Here is a 22,806-nt window from a genome sequence, read left to right as displayed (position 1 = left end):
CAGAAGAAAACCTAAACTAAGAAATGACTGATAACAAGAAACCAGTGCGTTGAGCTCTTGGTATTTCCTTAAATCTTGGTTTGTATTGTATCTGGACTGGCTTAGTATGTAAAACTACTAATTAAGATTCTTAGTAATTTGCACTATCAATTTAGAAATGTAATAGGGTGCGGTGTATACTGCTTGGGCGATGAGTGCACCAAAATCTCACAAATCAGTACTAAAGAATTTACTCATGTAACTAAACGCCACCCGTTCCCCAGTAACCTATGGAAATAAACATTAAAATAAATAAAAGTGTGAACTCCAGGATGGGGTATTTTCGATGACTTTTATTCTGTTACCTCAGTGGGTACCCAGTACTGGAATTCCACGTGGCTTCCTTAATGTCCCACTTTCTCTCCCTTTGTTTCTCTATTAAAGGAAAAAGTAGCCACCTCCATTATATTCCAGAGACCTAGAGATGAGGGAAACCTGTACTTTTTGAGCTCACTACCCCTTCCATTATTCTCTCTATAAGTCTCCATGGCCCACTCCTGTGGCATTAATTGGTGTTCTCTATCCTGATACCTCTCAAAGACATCCGAACCTCTTCTTCCCCAAGCCTAGACTTGTATTTCTAACCATGCAGCAAACCTCCCTGTGTGTTTAGTAGATACCTCAAATGTATCTAAGATGATGATTTCTTCCTTATATGAACGCTACCACCAAACCCTCCTCTCCCCTGTGTCCTTTCCTTCCCTGCTCTGACCCAGATGGTCTTTGAAAGCAGAGGCTGTAGCTGTCCTAGAGCCCTCTGGCTCCTGCAGGATTACACTCAGCCCCTCCCTGTACCTGCCGCCTCTCACTGTTTTTACTGTGGTCCATCTTATTGGGGACCACAGCAAATCGGAACTCATCATCCACCGCCTCCGGTGGCAGGCTCCTCAGCCAGCACCAGGTGAAAAGTTGCACTTTATCTCCTAAAGGCCTTTGCAGCTGGGCCCTGCCTACCTGTCTGTGACAATTATTGAAGTTTCTGCCATAGACACCAATTCCAGTTGTACAGAAGACTTAGAATTCTTCCCAGAAGGGGTTTTTGAGTGACAAGAGCTGTTTGGAAACTGCTTTGAAAAGCAATAAACAGAAACAAAAAAAAAAAACCAAATGAACTGCTTAGGGTGTTGTTGTTACTGTTTTTGAGACCAAGTCTTGCTCTATTCCCTAGGCTGGAGTGCAGTGGCGCAATCTTGGCTCACTGCAGCCTCTGCCTCCTGGATTCAAGCAGTTCTCCCAACTCAGCCTTCTGAGTGGCTGGAATTACAGGCACTCACCCCCACATTCCGATAAGTTTGTGTTTTTAATAGAGACGGGGTTTCACCATGTTGCCCAGGCTGGTCTCGAACTCCTGGCTCAAGCCATCCACCTGCCTCGGCCTCTCAAAGTGTTGGGATTACAGGCGTGAGCCACCGCGCCTGGCCAGCTTAGTTTTTAAGAGTTTTCTACTTGGTCTTCTTCCTCTCTCACTTGGTCAACTGGTACCCACCCCGAGGTGTCTGTCCTGAAACCTCACCTCTCCTACCCATGCATGGGCTTGGGGAAAGGACCTGAGCCACCTTTATTCAGGTTCTCTATTCCCTTCCCCCCGACCCTGGGCACATTGTTCCCCCTCTAGTTCTGGTTTTATCCCTAGGAACACCTTAGTCCTTGACTCTGCCTTCTAGCATTCGCTGTGTTCATGCTAGAACCACCCAAGTGGATAAAGGGGACACTGTTTCTCTGTTCTTCCTTCCCCCCTCCTCTCTGCTGCCAGTGAAGGAGGGAAAGGAAAGATGATCCTCTCATTCCTGTGTAGAAGAGTTTGTGGACTGGGGGCAAGAACTTGATTTTTGAGGTCACTTAAGGGCTGAAGGTGAAAAATTAACTAGTTTTGTTTTATTTTAAATTTTTTATAGAGACAGGGTCTCACTCTGTCGCCCAGGCTGGAGTGCAGTGGTGTGATCATGGCTCACTGCGGCCTCGATCTCCCAGGCATAAGGAATCCTCCTGCCTCATCTTCCCAAGTAGCTGGGACTACAGGCGTGTGCCACCGTGCCTAGCTTATTATTTTTAATTTTTTTTTTTTTATCCAAGCACACTGTATTCTCTGAGCATAATTCATCTTCTAATTTAGTATTTTTCAAACATTTCTTTACCTATAATTTATAGTAGGAGGTAATCATAACCCTGGAAATACACATCTGTGTAAATGCAAAACAAATACATGCATAGACCAGGTGCAGTGGCTCACGCTTGTACTCCCAACACTTTGAGAGGCCAAGGCGGGTGGATCACCTGAGGTCAGGAGTTTGAGACCAGCCTGGCTGACATGGTGAAACCCCGTCTCTACTGAAAATACAAAATTAACCAGGTGTGGTGGGACACACCTGTGGTCCCAGCTACTTGGGAGGCTGAGACAGAAGAATTGCTTGAACCCAGGAGGTGGAGGCTGCAATGAGCCGAGATCATGTCACACTGCTCTCCAGCCAGGGCAAGACAGAGTGAGACTCTGTCTCAAAAAAAAAAAAAAAAAGCGTGTAACTGAAACAAAAGTTTTATCGAGTACATCTTAGTGCATGTGATACACTCAATTATGTTTATTTCATTAAAAAATAAAAAGGACTGGTCAGAAAATTTTCTGTAAAGGTTGCTGTCACATTTTTTTTTTTTTTTGAGACGGAGTCTCACTCTGTTGCCCGGGCTGGAGTACAGTGGCCGAATCTCAGCTCACTGCAAGCTCCGCATCCCGGGTTTACGCCATTCTCCGGCCTCAGCCTCCCGAGTAGCTGGGACTACAGGCACCCGCCACCTCGCCCGGCTAGTTTTTTGTATTTTTTAGTAGAGACGGGGTTTCACCGTGTTAGCCAGGATGGTCTCGATCTCCTGACCTCGTGATCCGCCCGTCTCGGCCTCCCAAAGTGCTGGGATTACAGGCTTGAGCCACCGCGCCCGGCGTTGCTGTCACATTTTTAAAAAAGCTCTTTGAAAATGTAAACCATTCTTACTTAGCCTGCAGGCTTTACAAAAACATACTGTGGGATGGATTAGGTTTGCAGGCACTTGGCCTGGATTTTCCAGAGTGCTTACTAAATTAATTTACCTACCACCAGCCTGCAGTTAGGAAAAAATGACTCTGGTTTGAACTCTAAAGTTTAATTGGGAGAAACCAGTATTACCTTTCTCCACACTCCCTTCCTATTAAGGCAGTGTTTACTAAACCTGGCAAAATTACCTAGAGAACCTTTTTAAAAATTAGATTCACAGAACTGCTACTGAATCACTTTCTGGGCCCAAGAACCAGTTTTGAAAACCTTAACATTTAGTAATGCCCTCTAAACCTTCCACAAATGATTGGTAGTTTCTCCCTGCAAGACACAGCCCTAGTAAGAAAGCAAAAAGGTTACCTGTATAGTTTTAGGGAAATAAAGAGCAGCAGTGGTCTTTTAATTGGGTGACATCTCTCTTTCTTTCGCTCTGGTTTTTTTTTTTTTTTTTTTTTGAATGCCCTGATACAATTCTTAAGCTTAAAATTATATTTTCCTTTGTAGCTTTGCCAATTTGAGAATTTACCCACATGGATTGGTGTTGCTGGACCTTCAGAGTTACGATGGTGATGCGCAAGGCAAAGAAGAGATCGACAGTGTCGGTTTTTCACTTGCATTTACTCGGTGTTTAAGGATCATAGTATCTGCTTAGCTTAGTGTTAAAATAATTTTCTCTTCATTGCTTACTTTCCAGTTAATTTTAAAGTTTCCTCCCTCCACATAAGTGGTTTTAGAATAGAAGTAGTTGTTTAGTTGTTTTTAGGAACTTGGGTGTCAGCGTTCCCTTTTAACTGCCTGAGTATGAGTAATCTTATTTTCCACTGGAGGGAATAGAAAACCTTTAACCAGGATTTTATAGCTGCAGTACCCTTTAGCCTTCCTCTTCCATGTTATTTTGTTGCTAACTTACACTAAGGTTAGGTCAGCAACATGAAGGGATAGTTGGGATGGGAGAGTGGAATTGGGCCAGGCCTACAGGCTGCTAGAGGGTAGGAGGAGGGACAGGTCAATCTTGCACAGCTCTGTCAACACGGCCTCAGTTGTTGGGTCTGTAATTTAGCTGTTCCATGCAGCTTATTCTGCAAGCCCATTGATTTTTCTTTTAATTGTAGATTTTGAACAAAGTAGAAGAAAGAATGAAAGAATTGAGTCAGGACAGTACTGGGCGGGTGAAACGGTAAGTCCACTCTTGAATGTCCTTTTATATTTAATCGATTGAAACAATGATAGTTGGCTGGGCACGGTAGCTCACACCTGTAATCCCAGCAATTTCAGAGGCCGAGGCAGGCGGATCACTTTAAGTCAGGAGTTTGAGACCAGCCTGGCCAGCGTGACAAAACACCGTCTCTACTAAAAATACAAAAATTAGCTGGGCGTGGTGGTGCATGCCTGTAATTCCAGCTACTTGAAAGACTGGCGCATGCGAATGGCTTGAACCCAGGGGGCAGAGGTTGCAGTGAGCCGAGATCACACCACTGCACTCTGGCCTGGGTGACACAATGAGACCGTCTCAAAAAAAAAGAAAAAAAAAAAATTAGAACGGCGGTGTTGTCCTCAGTAGTGTCTGCTTAAGATATGGAAAACATCAAACTCAGCACCTCCTTCTGGCAACATGGTGAACCGAACTGCTGGGCCCCTCACACCAAAACAAGATAGTGTATGAACATACATGTGCATGGATGCACACACAAAAATGCTAGGTCAAATGAAACTAAGGCAGAAAGGAGACAGGGACCACCTCCAAGGAGTTGGAACTGCATAAAGTAGAGACCCAGGTAGAGCTGCCACCACATAAAAGGGAGCTAGAAAACTCCCGACTTCAGTTCGAGACCAACCTGACCAACATGGGCGAAACCCCGTCTCTTCTAAAAATACAAAAATTAGCCAGGCTTGGTGATGCACGCCTGTAATCCTAGCTTCTCAGGAGCCTGAGGCAGGAGAATCGCTTGAAACCGGGAAGCGGAGGTTGCAGTGAGCTGAGATTGCACCACCGCACTCCAGCCTGGGCAACAGAGTGAAATTCCATCTCAAACAAAAAACAAAAAAAACCTGACTTCGACCCTTCCCGGAAAGAGAAAAGGTCACTTTTTCTCCTTCAGGGCCCCAGAGTAAAGTTAAGCAATTTTAAGAGACTCTGACCAGGTGGGGTGATAAGAAAATTTGCCTCAAGGCTTTCAAAGAAGAAAACTTTCCAAGATACTAAGAATTGATAGGCCACCAACCTTAAGCTGCCATAGGCAGGTTATTTTCAAGTGATCATGAGGAAAATGAAGCTCGCCCTATCAAGTGGGATGGGCACTAGCCCCACATGGCTATTTAAAGTTAGTTAAAATACACAATTCGGTTACTGAGTCACAATAGCTAGTGGTTAGTGTCTGCCATGTGGGACAGTACAACTACGGAACATTTTCATCATCTAAATTTCTGTCGGACACTGCCAAAGTGTTTGCCAGTGGTGTCAGATTTTGAAAGAATGCAGTTTTGACTTCTGTGGGAAGGAACTAGTGGGAATTAAGTAGTGCTTTGGATAGACAGCATGTAAATGCAGGACAATTTACTCTTGCCCTGCCTTGGTGGATCCTCACCAGGCCTTAAGGCATAGAAGTCCTGTCCCTTGCTCATAAAATTAACCTCATAGTTGCAGAGACAAACACAGAGGGACTTTGCTGAGCAGCGGGTATATAGGTTTCTCCAGTTCATGGCACTTTCCAGAAGAAGGAATCCTTATCCACAAGTGTTAGGATGTTTAAGTACTTACTTACCATGCTGAGTTTGATCAGCCCATAAGAAAGCTCTAGAGCAGATGTAAGATAACTAGGTAATTGTTTAGTCTCCTGTAGTTAAAGGGGAAAGCAGGAAACTGAAAGTGAAAAGAAGACGCCACAGTATAGAACTGTCTACTTTTTTGATATCTGTTAGAGCATTCAGGCTCTTTTAGAGCACCCAAGCTCAGTTTAAGGTCCCTAGCCATGTCTGTCACCCTTCATCTTCCTTTAAAAGCACATCCACACCCATGTGCCCATATCACTTTCTGGACATCTCATCTTTTCCTGTTTGCAGGGTTTTCCTTATCTGCACCCATTTGCAATGAACAGGTTCCCCACTGTCAGAAAGGGTCTTAACTTGATGATAATGAATTGGTCCACATCAAAATGTGGTCTGATTTTTATCAGTTACCTCTAGGAGTGAGTAAACAGAATACATTTATGGGCTTCAGCACTCATGAGAAGTCTGGTTCTTTTCTTTTTTTTGGTATAGGAGTTTTCTAAGAATGGAGTTAAGCTTTAGATCTTCAAAATACCTTGCCTATGCTTGTCACAGTTTTTATTTTCATGAAATAAGGTTGATGAGAGCTAGAAATTGGGAATACCTTGTTGTAAGCCCTTTGTTACTGGCCTCAAAAGGACAAGGATTGCTATACTTTTTTTTTTTAATGTGGAGAATAAAGATCAGAGGTTAAATGTTAGAGATGAAATCATTAACAAATAACCCAGTAACGTCTGAAATGATTCCCCTCTGTTAAGTTAAATCTGAATTTTTGACTCAGAAGCTATGGGATGTACTTGAATTTATTTTTGTTTTCTACTTTTAAGTGAAAAGGAACAAGAAAACAAGGTCACATAAATTAACTTTGATTTTAAAAGGTTCTTGCAGTTTACACAGTATATGTGAGGCCTGGGCTATAATCTGCCTGAACTGGTATAGTCCAGTTTCATTTTTCAGCAGTGAAGTTTGAAACGAGTTTGATAGGGGATTCCATAGTACCTCCTGGTAGCTCGTTATAGGGCTACCAGGGAGATGCCCTTTAATGCTAGGTTGAGCACTTCATCAGGGTAACGTCATTTACATCCTGTTAAGATGCTTCTTTCTTTGCCAGTCTTTAAAAACCATAGTGTTACAATGTAGAAAAGAGCTCTTCACCTTAGCCAAGGCACTATTGACACAATTGAGAACAGACACTTTATTTTCAGTGGGTTTGTCTGTAGTGCAGTAATATCCCATAGCTGGCTGGCTGTCAAGGAGAGGGTAGTCTTCCTCCCCTGGAAGTGAGTGACTTTGTCCTTCTTCCAGTGCCATGGGTGGCTCACTCATCTCACTCCCCACCATCAGCCGGGGGTGGAAGAGGCTTCCTCCAAGTCCTGTTTGCCTGCTCTCTAGCGGTTGTCCTGATTGGTGCTTCACATTTTACAATTTACAGGAAAAACCCTCTAGAATGCCTCACATTCTCAGAGCTGAATTTGTTCACATGGAGTTTGGTAAAGAAGTGATTAAATCAAGAGTTGTCAGGATTACATGAATTTATGGGAATTTGCCTTTTCAATCTCAGTGTTCTTTATAGATGTTAGTATACCCTCATAGAAAGCCTCATTAACTTGTAACAGGTTTAGACTGTACTCTTGGAATCTGGTGAGCAGGGAAGGGAAAGAGACTCATAGGAGTAAGTCAGGCCGATCCCAGCATTTTAGATGTCTACAGCTGTGCATCATGGCGTTTTAATATCTAACACTACTGTGTTTGAGAACACATGACTCACGCGGTTGTGTTATGTATGCAGTGAGCTCTCCTTTTCTTTGTGTTTGACTTGCCAAGCCCCTTTTCCAGGTCTGTTTTTTCCTGTCATTTAGTGTCCTCTGCTGGTACTTTCTAGTACCTTCATCCTGTGAAAAATACCGAGTATTTACAAAAGAATGAATGAAAAAGTCATGTTGCAGCCTCTCTAGTAGTAACTGGTTCAGGCCAGAATCTTCTACATGCTAAAACCACTGGTAAAGGTTTGTTGGGGGTGAGGACTTTCACCTAGTTTCAGAGGACCACCCCACAGCCTGCTTAGTAATTTCAAAGGGTGAAAAGGTACCTTTGCAGATGGAGAGATCTCATGAATACCACTTTAACCAAGTGATCACAGACTTAGCATCACTAATAATAGGACAAATACACATCTTGTATTTCCGATGTGATGCCTGTGTAATTAATATATGTCAACCTGATTCTAACCATGAAGAGTGAGAGATTATCAGGTAAACCCATATGAATCATTTTTCAGCAGAATAGCTGGTCTGTACTTTGAGATCTCAATGTCATGAAACATACCAGTAAAAAAAAAAAAGTTCTACATTATGTGAGTATAAAAAAGAAAAAAAATAGGGACATGCAGTGTATGAACCTTTATCCAAGAGCAGAACATCTGTAAAGGACATAACTGGCATAATTGGGGACACTTGAAGATGGACTCTGTACTAGCTAACCGTATGATGCCCATGTGAACTGGTGTGAATGTGGTAATGTCAATGCAGTTACGTAGATAGTCTTAAGAGACAGATACTGCTGGAGCATTTGAAGTATGAAGTGTGCAGTGGCCATCTTCTTCAGCTTTTTGTTAGAGAAAATCTACAGCATGACAGGATTTTTTAAAAAGTGAACTGTGTACAATAGTTGTCAACATTTGGTGGTGGCCGTGATTATATACAACTAAAAGCCCAAGCTTTGGATTCGTTTTGTGCTTGTCAAAAGTCGGCAGTCATGTGGCTTTCTTTTGCATACTCTTCACCCCAGGTCCACTTGTAAGGCAGTGTTCTAATAAGGTACATTGCTGTTTTTTTCTTTTTCCAGATTACCACCCATAGTGCGAGGAGGAGCCATCGACAGATATTGGCCAACCGCTGATGGGCGCCTGGTTGAATATGACATAGATGAAGTGGTATATGACGAAGATTCACCTTATCAAAATATAAAAATTCTACACTCGAAGCAGTTTGGAAATATTCTCATCCTTAGTGGGGATGTTAGTAAGTATTCTGTCCCTGCCCTGATCACATAACAAAGTGGTGATGTGTTAGATGATGGCGTTTTCCTGACAGTTATTGCTGTTGTGGATTTGTTTGAGTTTGTTTCTGACACTGCTGGTTTTTGAGATGCACATTTATGTCATATTAACCTGTGGATTGTCTGGGCTTTCACATAAACTTCGTCTTGACATTGCCTCCTTAGTGATGAGTATTTGGATTGTGTTTCAAAAGAAAATGCATTTGCGTATTAAAAAAAAAAAAAAAAAACCTTTTTGTTACAGAACAGTTGAAACCTAAAGAGACAAATTAGTGTGATGAACCCGCATGTACTCACCATCGAGTGTGAACAATTATCAACTCCTAGCCAGTCTTATTTTGCCTCAACCCCAGTCCACTTTGTCCCTCTCATATTATTTTGAAGCAGCTCACAGACATCATATTATTTCATTTGTTAAGATGTAACTGCTTTTAATTATTTGGTATATTGACACATTTTTAAGGCTGGATTTTCTTTCCACTGACTAATGTCCATTTGTATAAGGTGTCAGATGATCAGGGTTAATGAAAAAGTCCTCAATGGAAAAAAAAAGCTTGCATATTGTTCACAGTTTTAAAAAATTGAAAATGAAAAATTTACATTTTGGGCTAGATCCCGGCACTTCAGTGTGGCAGGGCTGGGTGGTTTGTGTGTTAAGGTAGACTCACCATTTGGATTTGTTTCTCCTCCCTAGATTTGGCAGAGAGTGATTTGGCGTATACCCGGGCCATCATGGGCAGTGGCAAAGAAGATTACACTGGCAAAGATGTACTCATTCTGGGAGGTGGAGATGGAGGCATATTGTGTGAAATAGTCAAACTAAAACCAAAGATGGTAACTATGGTAGAGATATCCTTTGTTGTATGAGAGAACAAGTTCAGTGGGCTTCTTTTGCTTCCTTCCTTCCTTTAGTGTCTCACAACTCAAATTAATGTTACCACAGACTAGAGGCAAATGTGTTACCCAGACTACTTTGAACAGACAAGTTAGTAACAGTACCCTTTTATGTGGCCATCAACAAAGAAATCGGCTGGGCGCAGTGGCTCATGCCTGTAATCCTAGCACTTTGGGAGGCCGTGGCAGGTGCATCACCTGAGGTCAGGAGTTCAAGACCAGCCTAATCAACATGGCGAAACCCCGTCTCTACTAAAAATACAAAAATTAGCCAGGCATGGTGGCGGGCACCTGTAATCCCAGCTACTTGGGAGGCTGAGACAGGAGAATTGCTTGAACCCGAGGTGGCAGAAGTTGTAGTAAGCCAAGATCGCGCCACTTCACTCTAGCCTGGGCGACAGAGTGAGACTCCATTTCAAAAACAAACGAATAATCTACCTAGCTGAGGATTAAAGAGCAAATGACTTTGATACTGTGTCTGCTGCCCAGCAGTTTCCAAAATGGCTTCCCTAAAGCCATCTCATGAGGAGAAAAGAAGATTCAGTTCCTTTTGAGAGTCCTTAGTGTGAAAATAGTCACTCACTGCCTCGTTCGTCATTTTGTCAAATTTGTGATACCCAAGTTAGCATTATAAAATCTTCGTTTGTCTTAACCCTTTCTTTAAAGTATTACTATTTCAGAATTCTTTGATATACCCAAATTCTCCTTAACCTGTTTCGGACATTGACCAAATGGTGATCGATGGGTGTAAGAAATACATGCGAAAAACGTGTGGCGATGTCTTAGACAATCTTAAAGGAGACTGCTATCAGGTAATTATGTTTTCTGGATAATATAGTTTTAAGTCAACTGATAATATAATTGATTTAAGTTATTGATCAGAATCGTGCCTTATTAAAACAGCTTTTAGTATAATTGGTTGAGAAGATAAACACGTCATCTGTCTCTTTATGTGAGTTATATGTATATTTGTATTTAGGGTACACATGTACCCATGATGGGAATGTACCAACTCCAGATTCTCTGAATGGAATAAAATGAATTCTGTTTTTTGTGGTTTTTTGTTTGTTTGTTTGTTTTATACTTCTAGGGTACTTGTGCAGAACATGCAGGTTTGTTACATAGGTATACACGTGCCATGGTGGTTCGCTGCGCCTGTCAACCCATCATCTAGGTTTTAAGCCCTGCAAGCATTAGGCATTTCTCCTAATGCTATCCCTCCCCTAGGCCCCTATCCCCTGACTGGCCCCGATGTGTGATGTTCCCCTCACTGTGTCCATGTGTTCTCATTGTTCATCTCACACTTACAAGTGAGAACATGGGGTGTTTGGTTTTCTGTTCTTGTGTTAGTTTGCTGAGAATTACGGTTTCCAGCTTCATCCATGTCCCTGCAAAGGACATGAACTCATCCTTTTTTATGGCTGCATAGTATTCCATGGTGTATATGTGCCACATTTTCTTTATCTAGCCTATCCTTGATGGGCATTTGAGTTGGTTCCAAGTCTTTGCTTTTATGAATGGTGCCACAGAACCTACGTGTGCATGTGTCTTTATAGTAGAATGATTTATAATCCTTTGGGTATATACTCGGTAATGGGATTGCTGGGTCAAATGGTATTTCTAGTTCTAGATCCTTGAGGAATCGCCACACTGTCTTCCACAATGGTTGAACTAATTTACACTCCCACCAACAGTGTAAAAGCATTCCTGTTTCTCCACATCCTCTCCAGCATCTGTTGTTTCCTGACTTTTTAATGATCACCATTGTAACTCCAGCCTGGGCCGCAGAGCGAGAATGTCTCGAAAAGAAAAGAAAATCTTAATTAAAAAAACCTAAATAATAATAATAATAAAAGAAAACCTTAATAGTAAAATCAAGTAGTACACAAAACTAAAGATTGCTTTTACATATGTGCAAAATTTCCAAGTAAAATAATAAGCTAAATCTGTCATTAAAGAAGTCTGTATTATGCTCAAGTAGGATTTAGTTAGAAGTGTAAAGATTTGAATTTTAAGAAATCTGTCAACTTAATTCATTATGTGAATAAAGGAGGAAAATAACAGATGACAAAGAATTTGAGAATATTTAGCAGTCATTTTTAATAAAAACTAATGCAGTATACCTATGTAAAATTAGCCAGGTATGGCGTGTGCCTGTAATTCCAGCTACATGGGAGGCTGAGGCAGGAGAATTGCTTGAACCCGGAAGGTGGAGGTTGCAGTGAGCCGAGATTGTACCACTGCACTCCAGCCTGGTCAACAGAGGGAGACTCTGTCTCAAAAAATAATAATAATAATATATATGTGTGTGTGTGTGTGTGTGTATATATAACAAATCTGTACATGTACTCCCTGAATCTAAAATAAAAGTTAAAGTATAACTTACTTGAATAAAATAAAATTGCAATAGAGATGAAACTACCTAAACATTAGTAGAAATTAGGTTATAGTAAATAAAAAAATAGAAAATATAATAAATATAATAGATAGCAGAAGCCATTTCCACTGAAAATAGGAAGAAGATGAGGATGCCAATTATCTTTTTCACGTTGTTTTTTGAGGCAGCTGAGATAGTAAAGTAGAAAGATGAAAACAGTATAAATCTAATTATTTGCAGATGATATGAATACTAGAAAATCCAGGAAACTTACATAGAAAATTATTTGAATTCATGAGAATTTGGTAAAGTGATTGGATAAAGCCAGCCTAGATTTTTTTCTCTATACTAAATGCTAAATCATTTAAATAGGATTTCCTTCCCACCCATTTCCTTTCAAAGTAATGAAGTGTTAAGTTCCTAGGAATATATATTTAACAAGAATGGTATTGTGAGACTGGTATGAATTATGTTAAGATCTTATTGAAAGACATCAAAGTCTGAATATGTGGAGAGGCATGCTGTATTTCTTATATTGAAATAACAGAACAGGCCGGGCTTGGTGGCTCACCTGTAATCCCAGCACTTTGGGAGGCTGAGGTGGGCAGATTACTTGAAGTCAGGAGTTGGAGAACAAGCTGGTCAACATGGTGAAATCCCATCTCTACTAAAAATACAAAAATTAGCCAGATGTGGTGGTGGGTGCTTGTAATCCAGCTACTCTGGAGGCTGAGGCAGGAGAGTGGCTTGAACTCGGGAGGTGGAGGTTGCAGTGAGCCGAGATTGCACCACTGCACTCCAGCCTGGGTGACAGAGCAAGACTCTGTCAAAAAGAAAAAAACAACAACAACACAGAACAATGTCTATTTCTTCCCAATTTATTATATGTAATCCCAAGGAGTGGGGAGGGGTTTAAAAGTAGACCAACTGATTTTAAAGTTTATTTGTAAAAACAAATATCTAAGAATACCCAAGAAAACTCGAAAAAAGAATCATAGTGTGAAGCGAAATATGTCCTATTTGTTGTTAATGTACTACAAGGCACAGTAATCAAATAGGAAGTATGAAAGGAATACACAATACCTAGGAATGTCAAAGGAACTTGAACAGGTCTGAGTATGTTTTCCTACACACTGCTAATATGGTCTAAGATGCATTTCAGTCGACTTGGGAAAAGGTTTGGTTGAGTTAATGTGTGATGCCGGTATAATGAGTTAACCATCTGCATGAGAACCAAGTTAGCCAACCATAGAAATAGGTATTTTGGTGACTTAGGCTCTAAATGTAAAAACTAATACATTTGAGACAATTTAGAGTACTTAACCTTGGAGTTGGGAAATCTCTTAAAGATAGGACACTCAAACTGTTAATGGTATTATGTTATCCTTACCAAGCCAAAAGTCACACTAGAAGAAAGACTGGTAACAAGCGTGACAGGGAATTGATCCCTTGAATAATGCAGAGTCCCTACAGCTTCGAAATGAAGTTAACTAACTTTAGAAAGGTATAAAGGGTATTTACTGGTACTTCTCAGAATAAGTCAAATAACCTGTAAAAAGTACCATAAGACGGGCCGGACGCATTGGCTCATGCCTGTAATCCCAGCACTTTGGGAGGCCGAGGTGGGGGGATCACAAGGTCAGGAGATCGAGACCATCCTGGCTAACACAGTGAAACCCCGTCTCTACGAAAAAATAGAAAAAATTAGCCGGGCGTGGTGGTGGGCACCTGTAGTCTCAGCTGCTCGGGAGGCTGAGGCAGGAGAAAGGCGGGAACCCGGGAGGTGGAGCTTGCAGTGAGCCAAGATTGCGCCACTGCACTCCAGCCTGGGCGACAAAGCAAGACTCCGTCTCAAAAAAAAAAAAAAAAAAAGGTACCACAAGATGGTCACCCCTGTTGGTGGCCCAGGAAGTTCTTGTGAAAACATTAGCAACAGACTTCACAAAATTTAGCAGAGGAGCAATATTCCACGCTGGGGAGGATGCGAGGAGGAGACAGGTGCTCATATGCATTGCTGTTTGGCATGTGAAATGCTATCAAAACTGAAACACATGGCTTCTACCCTGTGTTTGAGCACCCAGCCCACAGTTAAAAAGGTGTCACCACAAGGTTTTATTATAGATGTGCTTGTAGTGGCCAAGGCTTGGCAATGACAACAGAAAGAATGTTTTTAGTGGAATGGCGTATTTTTAAAAATGTGTGTTATTACCTGGAGAGATGTTCGGTGAAAATGTTCAAGTTCCGAATGGTGTGCATGATCCAAATTTTACAAAAGAGCACATACATTTGTATTTCTGTGCAAGTATTTGTAAGAATCTGTGTGAACGTATGGAAAAATTGTGAGCATATCAAACAGGATTCATAGTGAATTGAAGGCAACTGTGGTGTTAGTACCTCCACAGGTACTTGTATGATGCATTAAGTGAGACAAGTTATAAAACAATAGGACAGAGAAGTCCCAGTTTCTTACAACCGTGAGGCTATAAGAAGAATGATGAGAAACAACATGGGCTAGGTTATTTTAGGGAATTGCGGTGAACTTTTTTTGGTTTTTGGTTTTTGTTTTTTGAGACAAGGTCTCGCTCTGTCACTCAGGCTGGAGCGCAGTGGTGTCATGATCATGGCTCACTACACCCTCGAACTCCCAGGCTCAAGCAATCCTCCCACCTCAGCTTCCTGAGTAGCCAGGACTACAGGCACATACCACTAGGCCCAGCTGGTTTTTCTATTTTTTCTAGAGACAGGCTTTTACCATGTCGCCCAGGCTGCTCTAGAACTCCTGGGCTCCAGGTGTTCTGCCCACCTTAACTTCCCAAAGTACTGGGATTACAGGTGTTGGGCCACTGCTCCTGGCCTGGCAAACTCTTAAACTCTTGATTTCTGACTATTATATGTAGTTTTTCTTTTACTTAATGTATTTTTTTTTTTGAATTAGAAAACTAAAAGATGACAGTAACTCCCGTTTAGTTCAGGATGTTGCTTAGATCCAGATGTGTCCCCAGCATAGAGCCTCAGTACTTCAAATATACAGCTGACCTCAAACTTCTTTCCTGTATTGACTAGGTATGATCTGTATGGGAATTCCAGCTGGACTCTTGATTGACTCTGATGGTGGGAGCTGTTGTATATAGCTTTATTAGCAGTAGCCAAGCATTAGAGAAAATTGAGGAACAACATGTTTATAGTTTGAGTAACATGCAAAAATAAATCCATAAACAATGAAGTCATTCAGTGCTTAGTAGAAAAGAAAAATTAGGCTGGGGACGGTGGCTCATGCCTCTAATCCCAGCACTATGAGAGTCTAAGGTAGGCAGATTGCTTGAGCCCAGGAGTTCAAGACCAGCCTGGGCAACATAGTGAGACCCTGTCTCTAGAAAAACTTTTAAAAAATAGTTTATTAATTTTAAAAAATAAGAAAAATCAAAAGAAGATAATACAAATAGTGGTAGGAGAGGCAGTATAGATTAGAGATGAAAGTATGTAGTTGGCTTTCAGATAGTCATAGGTATACTTCGTGGATCTGTGGGCAAGCTGGATAACACCTCAAGTTTGTTTCTGCATTGGTAAAATGGATAATAGTGCCTCTAGTATTGTTGCTTTATTGAAATGAGAAGGCATATAAAGCATATATGGTAAGCACTTAATTTTTGCTATTAACAGACATAGATGAAAGTTTTTTGGTTCCTGTAGCAGATGCTGTGGATAGCTGTGGATATAAGCCCCCACTTGGTGTTTTTTTCCTCCTTCCTTTACTATTGTTTTTTGTTTAACTACATCCACATGTTGGCTTACTCATCTATTCCTGTTCTTTCTGGAAGGTTCTAATAGAAGACTGTATTCCGGTACTGAAGAGGTACGCCAAAGAAGGGAGAGAATTTGATTATGTGATTAATGATTTGACCGCTGTTCCAATCTCCACGTCTCCAGAAGAAGGTAGATTTTTTTTTTCTTAAACCAAGATACTTACGATGGAAATGTTTCTCTGGGCACCACGTGAGGGCGAGAGGATCTTAGAGACTGTCTAGTTCTCTCACATTTTTAGGGAGTTAAATTGAGGTCCATGGTGGAAAGATGACTGGATTTGGCTTCAATTGCTGTTCTGCCACTAAATGAGTGAACTCATTCAGTCATTTGAAACAAAAATGAAATAAAATGACTCATTACATTATTGAGACGGTAAATCATTTGATAATGTATTTAATTTATGTGATTTTCAACCTGTATTGGTACAAATTGGTCACTTATCTAACAACAGAGATAATTCCCTTTCTCAAACCATATGTTTGTTCAAAATCACAGCTAGTTCATGTTTTTTCTATAAACTCGAGTTCCTGCTGAGTTTGCAGACTCTGAATTTCTCTCAGGATTTTGCTGCTTGCCCCCTTATTTAAAGCAGTTTTCTTTCACGTTTCGGCCACTGCCTTTGTGTCGAATCTATTGGTATTTTGAGAGCAGTGCTAGGTGGATGTGATTTTGGCATCCAAAATCAATTTCATTATCGTTCATGAACAAGCTCTTTGAATAGTGAGTGGGTCTCACACTCGTGCCTCTTTTTCTTCTTCCCCTTTTGGTATTGAGTATTTGAATATTTTACTTCAGATGTTGTGGATACGTACAAACCCATATTTATGAAACTTGTTCTTTTAAACCTTCAGATTCTACATGGGAGTTTCTCAGACTGATTCTTGACCTCTCAATGAAAGTGTTGAAACAGGATGGGAAATATTTTACACAGGTAGGCTGCTTAACAGTTTTTTTTCCTCAAAACACTCTAAGATTTTTATATTTTGAAATCTGAATGCACATTTTTGAAATTTATTAAGGATAGAGCGGCATCATTGGTTTATGTTCTTTCAAACAGTAAGCTTCTAAGTGGACCTGTCCTCTGTTGGGAATTAATGAGTTATCAGCCCTGGTCTTTCACTGTAGTATGAGCTGCTGCCACCTGATGGAGACACAGACTGATTTTCTTTTTTTCACCTCCCCTCATCAACATACACTTGATGAAATAGCTCTGGCTGTACTGTGAACTCCTGCCACCAGATGGAAGCAGATTGTGGTGTTTTTCTCATTCTCTAGGGGATTCTAAAACGTTAAAGATTACATTTCTTGGTGTTAAAAATATACATACATATCTTCTATTGAAATCCTTAACAAAATTTTGAAAATGACAGCAAAGACAGCTAATTGATAATCTAGTCTCTTGGTACAAAATTCCTTGATTCATAAACATAAGATAAACACTTACATAGCATCGTACTCTGGATCTCTGAATTATTCTGAGTTCACAGGAAAATCCCCTCCTCCATTTTTTAAAAAAAAGTACTGCCAGCCTGGACAACATAGTAAGACTCTATCTCTACAAAAAAATTAAAAAATTACCTGGGTATGGTGGTGCATGCCTGTAGTCCTAACTCTGGAGGCTGAGGTAGGAGGATAGTTTGAGTCTGGGAGGTTGAAGCTGTAGTGAGCTATGATCATGCCACTGCCCTCCAGCCTGGGTGACAGAGTGAGACCTTGACTCAAAAATAAACACAGTATTAGTATACTGTATTTAAATATCAGGAACAGGCCAGGTGTGGTGGCTTACGCCTGTAATCCCAGCACTTTGGGAGGCTGAGGCAGTTGGATTACCTGAGGTCAAGGAGTTCGAGACCAGCCTGGCCAACATGGTGAAACTCCATCTCTACTAAAAATACAAAAATGAGCCAGGCATGGTAGCAGGAGCCTGTAATCTCAGCTACTCAGGAGCCTGAGGCAGGACATTGCTTGAACCTGGGAGGTGGAGGTTGCAATGAGCCGAGATTGCACCACTGGGCTCCAGCCTGGGCCACAGAGCAAGACTCTGTCTCCAAAAAAAAAAAAAAAAGTCAGGAACAGGTAGAGGTTTTAACTCTATCCTCCTGAGGAGGTGTTTGCAAGCAGACCCTATCCTGGACATTTTATGGAATCTGAGATTAATAATGCTGAAAACAACTCAGCAATTCTAAGAGACATCTTGATTCAGGCTCCAGCCTATCTTGTTGTTCCCCTCTTCCCTCTGCGTGCAAGACCTGCAGGCACATTGTGCTTAATCTTAGACTTTGCGCTTGGTGAAAATGTTGGGAAACTTTGAGGAGAGCAAAGCCCTATCTGTAAATGGAGTGTGTCCCCCACCACCCCAAGATTTAGAAATGATTTTTACAAACATGTTGTAGATGGATATAACTATTCAAAGCAGGAGTCTGCAAACATTGGGCCAAATCTGGCCTCCTGCTTGCTTGTTTGTAAAGTTTTCTTGGCACACAGACACGCCCATTTATTACATAATGTCTGTGGCTGCTTTTGTACTGAGTAGTTGTGGTAGATACTGTATGATCTACAGAGCCTAAAATATTTTCTATCTGACCCTTTACAGAGGAAGTTTGCTGACCCCTGTCTTATAGGAAACCTGCAGTGAAACCTGCTCAAATGAAGCTTTCTTACTGTAAAGAAGCAAGTTGGACTTTCTTATGGTGGTTCTTTTTTTTTTTTTTGAAATGGAGTTTCACTGTTGCCCAGGCTGGAGTGCAATGGCGCGATCACAGCTGACTGCAACCTCCACCTCCTGGGTTCAAGCGATTCTCCTGCCTCAGCCTCCTGAGTAGCTGGGATTATAGGCATGTACCACCATGCCCAGCTGATTTTTTTGTATTTTTAGTAGAGATGGGGTTTCTCCATGTTGGTCAGGCTGGTCTCAAACTCCCAACCTCAGGTGATCCGTCCCCCTTGGACTCCCAAAGCGCTGGGATTACAGGCATGAGCCACTGCGCCCAGCCATGATGGGCATTTTTTAAGTAGAGCATATGGAATTTTTTTCTTTTCATGTTTTTGAGCTAGGTTCTTGGTCTGTAGCCTAGGCCGGAGTGCAGTGGCACAGTGGCACTCATTGCAGCCTCAACCTCCCAGGCTGAAGTGATCGTCCTGCTTTGCCCCTCCCAAAGTGCTGGGATTACAGGCATCCATTGCCATGCCTGGCTAATTTTTGTAGAGATGAGGTCTCACTATGTTGCCCAGGTTGGCCTTAAACTCCTAGATTTGAGTAATCCTCCTACGTCAGCCTCCTGAATTCTTGAGATTACAGCCATTAGTGACTGTGCCCAGCCAGAATTTTTTCTTTTAGGTTTCTGCAAACACATAGAAGGAAATCTCAAGCAGCTTAAATCAAGGAAAAATGTGAGGTTCTGGGATCTTGAACAAAAAGAGGCTGAAAAAAATTTGGATCCATTACAAACTAGTCAGTCTGTAGTACAAAAGACAGGACAAAAGAAGACAGCCACACTAACTCCACCTGTTGTCTACTACAATCGTGTGACTGTTGTTCTTTTGTTCTGAATATTGGCATGGCAGGCCGCCTCCTATGGAGAGCCGTTATGTTAGTATGAAAAGCTAATAGAATGCTTGCTTAGAATACTACCACAACCCATTTGTAAATATTAATGACCCAGGCTTTGATATCTTGCCTTTGCCAATAGACTTTTTACCAAAATCAAAAGGATTGTATACCCAGGGCTGTCTTGGTTTCTAAGAATTGTCCGAAAGACATATGACGTGCTTTCTGTCCCCATGTTCATTACAGTTGGAACCACAAAACAATCTCATTATATAACACCTGGGGTTCATTCAGTACATTTGGTGGTTGACAGTGTCACGTGGTAAGATTTACGTGGACAGGCATGTATAGCCCTTTCAAGAAGCAGTAATTAGGTCAAAAAGCAAGTGATTTGACTCAGGATGTATTGATGTCGTTGCCACAGGGCAGTTTTTTTTTTTTTTTTTTTTAACTGCCAGGTGACATGCTTAGGAGGTAACCCAGATTCCTGGCATGCCCACCCACTTTGCCCAAGTGTGCAGCTTAGAACTGGAGTCACGTTAAGGGTGGGATGAAAATGTGGTGTTTTACAGAAGCTAAATGTTCCCACCCAAAACTGCTAGCATCACAGTAGTGAGTTTGTGATGTCATTGGTGTTACTGTAGCTGCCTGAACGCAGCCTTGTCAGCATCCCAGGAAGCTGGGGAATGCATCGTGGAGGGCTGTGGGAATCAAGGTGGGCCAATAGAATTTGAATTGGGGAGGAAGTGTTTTCATGGAACCTAGGAGGCAGATCCTGGGACTTGACCTTCCTCTCTTGTCTCCCTCCAGCCCCATTAAAAAAAAAACCTGTAAGTTATATTTCTCTCTCGTTCCTGCTTGCCTTCTGGAAGCAACCCATCCTTGGTCTCACTTTTTTCCGTTTCTGCGTCTTCTAGATGGTTCTTACATGTATGATTTCCTAAATCATTATACTATGTAATTTTACTTGCTTTTGAACTTGATAAAAGTTGCTAAGGATGTATTCTTCTATACCTGTTACTGAGGTGTCATGTGCCTGTAGTCCTAACTACTCAGGAGGATCGCTTGAGCCCAGGAGTTCGAGGACAGCCTGGGCAACATAGTGAAGACCCCACCTCTAAAATAAACAAAAGCAAATGTCACCTGTCCACACCTAACATGGGGAAAAGAACTTTATAGAACTGAAGCTATCGAATTTGGATTTAATCCCCTAGTGAAGCCGCAAAGGGTTAAATAAACCAATGACTAATAAAATCTCAGTTTGCAGGATTGCAGGTAAAAAAAGAAACAACTTGCTGAAACACTGAAACTTCCTCCACTTAAGAGAGAAAATCACTGGCTAAAATCTGTTAAAACCAATACGGCCCATTAGAATTTGCACAGAATAACCTTGCTGATGTCACAGCCTAAGTTTTCACCAACTTGCTTCATACTAACCACTTCCCCGCCCTCAAGTTTGCACACAAGACCCATTAGTGGGCAGAAAGAGATAACCATACGTGCCTGAGGATTTTCCAGATCTACCCTTTCCTTTCCATCCACAAATCAATCACCTGCAAATCTCAGAACCTACCCCTTAAAATTTTTTTTTTTTGAGGCAGAGATGGAGTCTCACTCTGTGGCCTGGGCTGGAGTACAGTGGCTTGATCACTGCTCACTGCAACCTTTGCCTCCTGGGTTCAAGCACCTCTCCTGCCTCAGCCTCCCGAGTAGCTGGGATTGCAGGTGTGCGCCACCACACCTGGTTAATTTTTGTATTTTTAGAAGAGATGGGATTTCACCATGTTGGCCAGACTGCTCTCGAACTCCTAACCTGAAGTGATCTGCCTGCCTTGGCCTCCAAAGTGTTAGGATTACAGGTGTGAGCCACCGCACCCAGCCCCTTAAACCTTTTCTAATAAAAGGACTGCCTTTAAGCCCAACACAGGGAGACGTATTTAAGCTGGACTCTTGTCTCCTTGTTAGTTGACTTACAATAAAAAGCTTTTCTTAGGCCAGGCTCAGTGGCTCATGCCTGTAATCCCAGCATTTGGGGAGGCTAAGGCAGGAGGATTGCTTGAGGCCAGGAGTTTGAGGCTGCACTGAGCTGTGATCACAGCACTGTACTTCAGCCTGAGCAACACAGCAAGACCCTGTCACTGAAAAGAAATTAAAATAAGCTTTGCTTTTCTTAAAATCCCAGTGTCGTAATACTGACTTCTAGAACATTGGGCAGTGAACCCTTTTTTCTTCGATAATGCCAAGTATGGCCCCACCCCTTGTTCTATCCCTTTTTCTTATCCTTAATGGGTGCTTAATTCTTTGCTATTAGATTTTTATTTATCTCCCATTTGTTTCTATTAAAAAGAAAAAATATCATTCCATTTAAATAGACAGGAAGGTGAAATGTATCGTGTTACTTTTTTGGGGTAGGTCTCTATTTGTGGTGTGTGTTTTCTTCTTTTTTGAAACTTCTTGACAATGTTGGGAAAGAACAAATTGAAACTTTCCTATTTTCTTACCACAGTCTATGTAAGGAAGTCTTCCCATATAACCTCTATAAAGAGAGAGTGTGGTGTCAATTTTAACATGGCAAAGCCATTTACTGTGCACCTTGGTGGCATTTTCATTCTATAGCTTCCCCAGTGGTGATGTGTTCTAAAAACAACTGGGCAGTTTTCTATTTGTGAATCTTAAATTACACGTGTGGTGTTTATATGCTCTCATGGTGAACTTGATGTTGAAACCAAATTACATGCTGGCAAAGGGCACTTTGACCATGGCCATATCCCACTGCGGGACCCTAGATGATGGGTTACTAAACAGTCTGGCACTGAAGGATGACGTCATGTTGAGTGAATGTGCTAAGTTAAAACCACCAAGGCCAGCTCTCAGAATAATTCTAATCTCTTGCCCGTGACTAGCTGGCTGGTTGGTTTTGAAAGCCATTCTCGGGAGTTCTTACATCACAGGCTGCCTTTATTTGTAAATAATTTTCATCTTGCATTATACTTAGCTATTTTGAGGCAAATTAAGAGTAACTTTTTTTTTTGAATTGAAGTTTCGCTCTTGTTTCCTGGGCTGGAGTGCAATGGCACGATCTCAGCTCATTGCAACCTCCACCTCCTGGGTTCAAGTGGTTCTTCTGTCTTAGCCTCCTGAGTAGCTGGGATTACAGGTGCATGCCACTACGCCTGGCTAGTTTTTGTAGTTTTAGTAGAGATAGGGTTTCACCATGTTGGCCAGGCTGGTCTCAAACTCCTGACCTCAAGTGATCCACCTGCCTCAGCCTCCCAAAGTGCTGGGATTACAGGCGTGAG

At 41.6% G+C, this 22,806-nt stretch overlaps 1 protein-coding gene across 2 annotated transcripts in view; it reads left to right on the top strand.

The window, feature by feature from the left end:
* SMS (spermine synthase) overlaps positions 1 to 22,806 on the top strand; it is a 35,801-nt gene that overhangs the window by 9,431 nt on the left and 3,564 nt on the right. Inside the window, exons 3-9 of one of the 2 annotated variants that reach the window (XM_011963739.1) lie at positions 3,567 to 3,660; positions 4,175 to 4,239; positions 8,673 to 8,848; positions 9,580 to 9,734; positions 10,502 to 10,591; positions 15,975 to 16,089; positions 16,812 to 16,891. In XM_011963739.1, the coding sequence (XP_011819129.1) occupies positions 3,567 to 3,660; positions 4,175 to 4,239; positions 8,673 to 8,848; positions 9,580 to 9,734; positions 10,502 to 10,591; positions 15,975 to 16,089; positions 16,812 to 16,891 (775 nt within the window). The remainder of the gene's footprint in view (positions 1 to 3,566; positions 3,661 to 4,174; positions 4,240 to 8,672; positions 8,849 to 9,579; positions 9,735 to 10,501; positions 10,592 to 15,974; positions 16,090 to 16,811; positions 16,892 to 22,806) is intronic. The other variant, XM_011963740.1, reaches the window with a different exon arrangement.

Source organism: Colobus angolensis, unplaced genomic scaffold, assembly GCF_000951035.1.
Source record: "Colobus angolensis palliatus isolate OR3802 unplaced genomic scaffold, Cang.pa_1.0 Scaffold622, whole genome shotgun sequence".
In the NCBI taxonomy this organism is placed as follows: domain Eukaryota; kingdom Metazoa; phylum Chordata; class Mammalia; order Primates; family Cercopithecidae; genus Colobus; species Colobus angolensis.
Note: the sequence above shows the minus strand (reverse complement) of the source record. Positions and strands in the feature narration are given on the sequence as shown.